This window comes from Syngnathus scovelli, chromosome 21, assembly GCF_024217435.2.
Source record: "Syngnathus scovelli strain Florida chromosome 21, RoL_Ssco_1.2, whole genome shotgun sequence".
In the NCBI taxonomy this organism is placed as follows: Eukaryota; Metazoa; Chordata; class Actinopteri; order Syngnathiformes; family Syngnathidae; genus Syngnathus; species Syngnathus scovelli.
Genome location: NC_090867.1, coordinates 3,577,768 through 3,585,860, shown reverse-complemented (window position 1 = coordinate 3,585,860; position 8,093 = coordinate 3,577,768). Strand labels below are relative to the sequence as shown.

Genomic DNA, 8,093 nt, shown 5'->3' with positions numbered 1-8,093 from the left:
TAGTAAAGAAACACTCCTCCAGCAAAACACTCATCGCAACTGTGAAGGTGAAAGATTCACAACCCCCCACCCCCTTCTCCCTCAACCTTGCTAGTTAGGGGTTTGCTATGCCTGCAACTGTCTGGCTCCTCAGGCTATTCATACTATGCAGGTGATAGTATTGCGGACTGCTACTTGTGGAATTATGTTAACAAAAATTAAAAGCTGCATAGAACTGACTAATTTCTATGTCGAAATGCAATCTCATTTCTTGGCCAAAAGGTGGCTGTACCGTCACCACACGGTTTTGTGCGCCTTCAAATGAGAGCTGAGTCGCCTTTGATGTCAGCAGCCACAGGGCGCTCCTTGTTAGGTCGTGACCCCAATGTCATAGTGGTGCTTTCGATTTGCCACAGGTGCAGAAGATGCTGGGAATCAAAGCGGCTGGATTCAGTACGCCACGGTCAGCCGCGGGATGAGTATCAACCGGCGCCACATCGCGCTTCTCGTCATCCTACAAGGTACCGGCTCTTCTTCGTCTCTGCGTATCAGTTTAGGTGTTGCGCGTCAGACAAACAAAACAAAAACCCTCTTCACAGATTGATGAACACATTGGCTCACTTTATTCATTAGCATTATTCATTTTTCAAATACCAGCAGGTTATAGGTTGTTGCCTATATTGCACCTTTTGAAGCAAAGTGCTTTTTAAAAAGCTCTCAATAGCAACAGTACAATGCAAAACCTTAAGAAACAGTAAAGGAAAGATGAGCTCATTTCCCCGGAGAGTCAGAGTTTGCGGCCAGCCCAGTCTGAACGGTGGAGAGCTTTTCTCCGGCTAGGCCCAGGCAGCTCTTGCCGCGCAATGAAGCGGACGGGCCTGTGTCGGCCATGCGCCGCTCTGAGCCGTCGTCCGAGTGCAACTCCAGGAAGGCCTCTCTTCTTTGTGGCTTGATGATGTGCACGGGCGGTGTCCGGACGTCCGCCCGCCGGCCGGGCCGTCGCGTGCACCGCGAGAGCGCCGAGATGCAGCTCTTCTTGAAGTTCTCGTTCATGAAAGCGTAGACGATGGGGTTGTTGAAGCTGTTGAAGAAGCCGATGGCCTGCACCACAGCGATGGTCATGTTGAGCGTCACGTCGTCCAACTTGTTCTCCAAGTCGTCTAAAGGAGCGACACGCAAAGTGGCGATGGAGCGTTGCGCACTTGGACGGCCGAGGCGCAAGTTTGACATCTTGCTATTTACGGTATTCGAAGAGCATGTGGACCGTGTGGAAAGGTGCCCAGCAAATGGTGAACAGCAAAACGATAATGATCATCATCTTGACGGCTCTCTTCTTTTTCCTGTCAAAGACAAACTCACAGGTTGGCTATCAGTCAGAAAGCTTCTGGATTGTTCTTTACGCTCAACTCAAGCGAGGGTGAATCTTTCGGTCTCAACTTAGCCAATGTTTGCTGTTCCCTGAGTGTTCCCGATTTGCTTGGCAAGAAAAACTCCTGTCCTTAACGAGATGTCGTTTTGCACAGACAAAAAACGTTTCCCAGCTTGACAAAATTCCCACCTGGCCATTTTGAGGCGCTCTCGGTCATTCATGGCGTTGAGGACCGACCAGTCGCCCACCCTCTTGCGTGTCCACAGCTCAAAGGCGATGCGGGTGTAGAGGAAGAGCATGGCGGCCAGGGGGAACAGGAACAGAGCCACCATGATGAAGGTGGTGTAGGCCTGCCGCTCACTGCGGGACTGCCAGATCTCCTGGCAGCACACGTGGCGGCGCTCGTACACAAAGTCGTACTTCACCTGAGCCGGCCGGGAAGGAGAAGAGTCAGATGCAGAAGCCGCAGAATGACAGCTGCTTGATTTTTGCAAAATGCTCTCACTCACTTTGAGCTGCTGCACGAAGAGCATGGGTGAGCCCACAACCAGCGAGGCCGTCCACACCAGCCCTGCCAGCGACAAAGGCGCAAAAGACACTTGATGCCGTCAAGTGCCAAAAGAGTAGGAAAGAGGGAAGGCTCGGCCGATACCCAGCATCTTGTACGCTCTCTCGGACGCGGACTCTTGCCGCATCCGAAGCGGGAAAACGATACCCAGGTATCTCTCGATGGCGATGCAGGTCATGGTGAGGATGCCCGTCACCACCGCTGTGGTCTGCACAAAGGGAACCGCCTTGCAGACCAGCGCGCCTGCAAGCAAAGCCCGCGCCGCGTCACGTCACTCAAAGGCCACAAAATGGTGCTACAAAAAGTTGCGAGATCAGAAAAGGCTAAGTAATTTTTTTTAAATGTCACATTTTGGAGATACACATCAAATAGTTGTGCAAGGACAATCAAAGAGATGCACCTTGGATTTTTCTCGTGCGCTATTTGGAGAATTTCCAAAACAAAAAGCAACAAAGCCTACTTGTTATTGTTTTGAAGCAAAAATGTAGGAGCAGCTGACCTCCGACCCACTGCGAGGTGATGTTCTGCAGCAGCGTGAAGGGCACGCAGAAGAAGGTGATGAGCAGGTCGCTGATGGCCAGCGAGCAGACGAAGACGTCGGTGGCGGTGCGCGCGGCGCGCTTCTTCAGCACCACCCAGAGCAACAGGCTGTTGCCGCTCAGCGCCAGCCCAAAGATCAGCGCGTAGATGAGCACGAACGCCGTCTTGGCACCGCGCGGCAGCTCCGCCACGTACACCAGTGGCGGGATCTTATACGTGCTGATGAACTCCTGCCGACTCAGGTTGTAGTAGCGCAGCATCTCGTGCAGCACCTCCGGCGTGATCCTGGGACCCGCCGACGAAGCCCAGCGCTCCGCCGACATCGCCGTGGGTGACAGTCGGCTGCCTGCGTGCGTTGACCCCTACTGGATGGGGAAGGGGGGAGGCAGCACAGGCTCCCGCCACCTTCTCCCCACGGCTGGCAAAGGTAGGAGTCACAGGAGTCCTCCTCACATGTTACCACGTGTTGCTCCACTGGCCCATTCTCCCTCCTCTTCCATGTCCACCTTTTCCTACTGTCTTCCTTCACACCTCCTTGTCTTCATACCTCACCCACTCACGCCTCTCTCTCCCCCCTCCTCTTTTGCACCTTCTTGTCTTCCTCCATCGACTTTATTTGCGGCTCCTTCTTCCCCATCCTCCTCCCGGTTCATGTTCTCCTCCTCATCACGTTCTGCCCCTCCTCCTCCACCTGCTCCACTTTCTCTTGTGCTACTCCTCCGCTTTTTCTTTCTTTCTCCTACATCTCATCCCCATCCTCCTCATCGTTTTAGCTCTTCATCTTCCCCAATTTCTCCATCGTCTTCCTATGCTGGCTCCTCCTCCCCTCCTGCTCCCTACGCCCATCACAATTTGCTCTTTTTCTCTTTCCTCCTCTCTACCTCTCCTGAACCCCTGCTGCTTTCCTTCCTCCTCCTCTCTGTTCTCCACCCCTCTCCTTCCTCTCCATCTTCCCTTCCTTGCTCCCGCTGCTGCTATCACATCATGACCGCCGTTACAAAATGAGTCGAGTCCCACCCCCCGACCCCCACAGGGTTAATCAGCCGCCTCTTTTCTGACGCTTTCCAGTCGAGTGCAGTCTAATCAAGCCCATTGCCGCATTGTAGTGGCGACCAAAGAGTGCTTTTTCAAAATGGCCCATTTGGAGCATTGTGTTTTCTTTGTGTACTTGGGTGTCAATGAAGCGGTTGTGCGGATACGCGACGCGCTCCGGTTTCTTAGCGACCGTCACAACTTGACTTTTCCGAGCTGTAAGTAACGCAGTTCTCTTTCCGCTTCCAGGCCTCCACGTGGCTTTCCCCAAAGATGTCCGGACAGGGGGGCCGACCCCCGAACGAGGGTCCCAGCAAGTTTCGCAGGGCGCCAGCGACGAGAGGCACGCCGAGGTTCGGCGCCCTCAGCCACCACTCCTTCTTCTCCAGGCACAACCCGCACCCGCATCGCGTCAGGCACATTCAAGGTGAGCGAGCACGCCGCCCAATTTGGGAGCCTCGCTGATGAACTCTTGCCGCACTTTTTCACTGCTTTGGCCGCGCGGGATAATTTTGGGTAAGTGTCATGTCGACAGATCCTTGACTCGAGTGGGGCAAAATGAGATTCTGGATGCATGATTCCACAACTCCACAAGAAACATCACGTTGTCCGCACTCAGGACTCAATGGCAGGCCCGTGTGCACAGTGAGAGACGACTGGTTGGTCAGCTCCTCCTTATTTCCGCACCCACTACTTAAGAGTCTTGACCAGAGGCGAGCCGGCGTGCCGGCGTTGGCGTTTACGCCTCATCAGGCCCACTGTGATAGCAAAGCATGTAAGAAAAAAAATTACATATATATATTGTGCCTTTAAAGAATGCAGTTGAAGAAGAGTGTTTGCTTTTCTTTTGGGCCAGCAGTGTTTTCCGAGGCTTGGAGAGATGAGCTCAGAGAGCTGGCGGCCAAAGTCCATTCATCTTCTCAAGACACAAGTGAGGTAGCGTACGCTTTGCTCTCTTTCCATTGGCCAAACAAGCTATTGGGCCTGCAGTTCGGGGACCTGAATAGACCTGAATTTTCCTTCATTCGGTCACCAAACAAACTTAGTTGGCGTCACGTCAGTTTTCATCCACGCGGCAACTGACGTGTTTCGCTCACTGTACGGCAGGTCCGACTTGAGAGAGAGCCGGTCGGACGCCAGACCCAATACTCGGCCCAAACTGGGCGACTGGTCCCTCTGACCGCCAAGTCTCACCCCTGCCGACATCCGTCCCAGCGTCTGGACCGGCACCAACTTTTCCAGGATCAAGAACTTATGGTAGCGCAGCTTTTTGTCATCATCGCTTCATTACATCCGGCGTGGCTGTAATGTCCTGTCAATGTAACAGCAGGCGGCAAAGCATGAGTTGCGAGGCCATGTCCGACGTATTCTTTTTCTCCACATGCAGGTGCTGGAGCTGCTTTGTCAGATCCTGCAGACGGATTCGCTGCGGGCAGTCCAGCGCTGGCTGCTGTTGGCCGGCCACAGAGGTGACGCGAGCTTAGCTGGCCGCGGAACCGTGTCGACACCGCCACCTCTCCATTGCTCAGGCTCATCCTTTCATGGCAGCAAAGATTAAGAATTTTGATGGCTTGATTTAATTTTCCTTCCACTCATATATTCAGTCGAAATGGCTCTTTGATAACAGTGCCAAGCTTTGCAAATATCTTGTCTCGGCAGAGAAGGAGCTGGTGTCGGCCATGATCAAACAAGTGGACTTGGCGAGCCACCGGCCCACCCGCCTGCCGGTGTCCGGTCCCTCGTCTTCCCGCCCGGCGCAGCGAGGCGGGTGAGTGGCCGCTCGCTCCAAGTCGTTGTCCTTCACGTTTGCCTTTCTGCTTGTTTGTGTGCTACCCCAGGTGGAATGGAGCGTCCAGCGCCGACAAGCCAGGTAGGCCCCTGAAAAGTTTCTTCTGGACCTTTCTTCATTTTCTTTGGCATTTCTTTGTGTCGCACCAAGTCACTCTCAATGACAGTTCTCTCACAAAGAGACCTTTTGTGTCGCAACACGGCTTGCATCTTCTCGTTGCCAGAGACCATCGGAGGTGTGGAGGTCCTTGAAATCCATGCCGACAATCAGCGGGAACACAAAGATAATCCCGAATCCACCTGGGAATGTCATCGTAAGGATTTGTCGCCTTGTCGACATTCATCCGCTTGCATCACGAGCGACGTCAAAGACTCCCGACAAGCGGTGTGCCCAAGTTGTCCCACCAGCGTACAGAAACGTCATACATCTTAGACAACGCCCTATTAGTTGCCCATACTTGCGTACTAGAAACGTATCTCTGAAAGTAAGTTATCTGTTGTGAAAGCCCGATCTAAATTAAGACCTGTTGTATGCACACTACAAAAGTGGTGCATCTCAAAAGCTTCTCACCTGCCGGCTGCTTGCATTCACAAAGTGTCATTGGCATTGAAGTGATTTTGCAACTTTCTTGGAAATACTTGACAGACCCTTCCTTCTACTGCGTGTAAAGGTGTTCAGCGAGACAAGTCTTTCCATGTAGTGGTAGTTATCCTGAGAAGTCACGGGGTGAAAATGTATTCATCTTGCAATGAAGTCATATATGACAAAAAAACTGAACATGTGAAATGTAAGTGGACTAGCCAAAATAAAATGTGGTATATGGTTTTAGTTGCTTCGCTGGTCTCCAAAAAACACTCGGTGGTCGGTGGCTGTTTCCAGACAAATAAGCACTTCAGGGACCACGGCTGATTGGGAAAAGATTTTATTCAACCGATGTCAGAGTGAAGTCTTTCCACAAAGTTGAGTGGCCCAAGGCATGGATGTAAAAAAGCCCTCCCCCCCCCAAAAGGGGGAGCGAGAGCGAGTGAACCCGCGCTAGAGCGAGCCCTGGAACCAACCCCCCCTCTTGTCAGGCCCGTAGCTTTTATACCTGACAAGAAGCTGATGTCACGGCTTTGGGTAACAGCTGTAGTTTTCAACCTACTAGTTTACTTCAGTCCTAAAAAGGAGATCTTGACCAGCGCTGTTGGTGATGGACGACAACAGCCACTTGACCTTATTATAGGATTGCACACATTGCTGCAACTGAATTCTCCCTGGTCACGGACAACTGGCCCTTCTATCTTCTACTAAGTACTTATACACTACTGAAACTAAAGCTTCTCTGTACAGCAAATATAGTTTGATAGTCTTACTGCTACTAGTGGATCATCTAGTGCAACATACAGATACGCATAAAGTTCAAAATTCACTTCAAAATCAAATGTGAAATGAAGTAGTACTAAGTATTGTACTTGGCGAAATAATAGATCTATGTATGAAATGAAGTTGTACTGTGTAGTTTACAATAGCTTTGGCGAACGTCACATCCGACCCGCAGTGAGGAGGTCGATATACAAAGTGTGCAGTCGCAAAAAACCTCCGCCGACCGACCGGGTGCGTTGGCTTTACGTGCAAGTGTGCACACTAGCAAATGTTTGCCTTTTGTTGCCGTTTGTCACTCATCCAATGACTTTTCCAGTAGAGGTGGACAAAAGCCTTCTCTCCGGTGAGTTTTGTCAATTGCAGTATAACGCGGTAGGAGCCACGCAGGGCAAACGGAGCAGAGGTAAGTCAAAGATGAAATCGAGTTGCTAAGGGGTCCAAGTAGTGTTGGCTCTTGAGTGAACGATTCGTTCAAAAGAAATCTTTTCAGTGAACGAGAGTGAATGAATCACTTCCTAAGGTGATTCGTTATTTTTTTCAGTTAATATGACTTCAATAAACATGCAATAACGTAACTTGTTCCAAACAGTAGGTGTCGGTAATGCGCAATGAAGCTGATGCCACCTCGCCGTAAAACAAAACGAAGAAGAAAATGACGTAACTTCCCGTTCACTAACGAGTCAGTAAATTGCACTTCCCGTTCACCAACTGAACGGATCTGTGAGCGAACGAGTCAGTGAGTGAGTAATTTCTATTTCCTGTTCATCGCGAGAACAGATCAGTGAGGGAACGAGTCAATGAGTGAACTGCTTTCCCGTATATCAACGGATCAGTCAGTTGCGGTTCCTTGCGTGAACAATAAGGTGAATGAACGTGAGCCAGAATGTACATAAACGATTTGCCAAGGAAAGAAAGAACCACACACTATAACACCATTTATTTTGTGCTCGTTTTCTCCAAGCTAACGACTACCGTATTTGCCGGTGTATTGGTCGACCTTTTTCGATCCAAAATCGACCGAAAAAAATCGACCTCGACTTATACACCGAGTCATAAAATTTAACTTCGTATTCATCGCTTCAAATGTGATGGTAACCAAGGCTGTTTCCCATGCATCTCATTGTGCGTGGGTGTGCGTCCGTCAGGCTCATCAAACAGCGAGAAACTGAATCATTATAAAGCGTTCGTCGCATTAACACGCATCCTCAGCAACAATTTCAAATATTCTCACTTCAATAACGGACATCGAAAGCCAGGCAGCGACGATGACTGCTAGGGGGAAGTACTGGGTATTGAGCGAATGTGAGTCATCGCGCGTCAAGCAACGACAATAACTACCGGTACGTAAACATTCAATCGCCATGTCTAAATGAATGTCGTTGGCACTTAGAAAATATTCGCCAAACTTGGCCAGACTTCCAGGGGAAGAGGCCGAATTTTCACTTGTTCTG

At 50.7% G+C, this 8,093-nt stretch overlaps 2 protein-coding genes across 4 annotated transcripts; one reads left to right on the top strand and one right to left on the bottom strand.

Annotated features, from left to right (window-relative positions):
• Window positions 1-571: 571 nt before the first annotated feature.
• qrfprb (pyroglutamylated RFamide peptide receptor b) lies at window positions 572-2,779 on the bottom strand. The gene is made up of 6 exons (XM_049759240.1): window positions 2,416-2,779; window positions 2,001-2,159; window positions 1,858-1,919; window positions 1,538-1,773; window positions 1,222-1,319; window positions 572-1,139 (listed from the first exon to the last, which is right to left on the bottom strand). Exons 1-6 carry the CDS (start codon window positions 2,777-2,779, stop codon window positions 751-753), a joined length of 1,308 nt encoding a protein of 435 aa, XP_049615197.1. The 3' UTR covers window positions 572-750.
• Window positions 2,743-6,100, top strand: tbata (thymus, brain and testes associated). 3 transcript variants are annotated; one of them, XM_049759253.1, is made up of 9 exons: window positions 2,743-2,883; window positions 3,738-3,915; window positions 4,108-4,263; window positions 4,348-4,424; window positions 4,596-4,745; window positions 4,876-4,957; window positions 5,148-5,256; window positions 5,327-5,358; window positions 5,501-6,100. In XM_049759253.1, exons 2-9 carry the CDS (start codon window positions 3,762-3,764, stop codon window positions 5,707-5,709), a joined length of 969 nt encoding a protein of 322 aa, XP_049615210.1. In that variant the 5' UTR covers window positions 2,743-2,883; window positions 3,738-3,761; the 3' UTR covers window positions 5,710-6,100. The 3 variants fall into 3 exon arrangements, with proteins under 3 accessions (XP_049615210.1, XP_049615209.1, XP_049615211.1); XM_049759252.1 differs by having other exon boundaries at window positions 4,345-4,424; XM_049759254.1 differs by lacking the exon at window positions 2,743-2,883 and having other exon boundaries at window positions 3,768-3,915; window positions 4,024-4,263; window positions 4,345-4,424.
• The last annotated feature ends 1,993 nt before the right edge of the window (window positions 6,101-8,093 follow it).

Bases quoted from the DNA above. Each gene is read 5' to 3' on its own strand.
- qrfprb (XM_049759240.1), bottom strand. From the start codon at position 2,779: ATGTCGGCGGAGCGCTGGGCTTCGTCGGCGGGTCCCAGGATCACGCCG. The intron at 1,920-2,000 runs GTATCGGCCGAG...TGTCGCTGGCAG, and splicing joins GAGAGCGTACAAGATGCTGG to GGCTGGTGTGGACGGCCTCG. The intron at 1,320-1,537 runs GTGGGAATTTTG...TGTCTTTGACAG, and splicing joins GAGCGCCTCAAAATGGCCAG to GAAAAAGAAGAGAGCCGTCA.
- tbata (XM_049759252.1), top strand. From the start codon at position 3,762: ATGTCCGGACAGGGGGGCCGACCCCCGAACGAGGGTCCCAGCAAGTTT. The intron at 4,958-5,147 runs GTGACGCGAGCT...TTGTCTCGGCAG, and splicing joins GCTGTTGGCCGGCCACAGAG to AGAAGGAGCTGGTGTCGGCC. The intron at 5,257-5,326 runs GTGAGTGGCCGC...GTGCTACCCCAG, and splicing joins CGCCCGGCGCAGCGAGGCGG to GTGGAATGGAGCGTCCAGCG.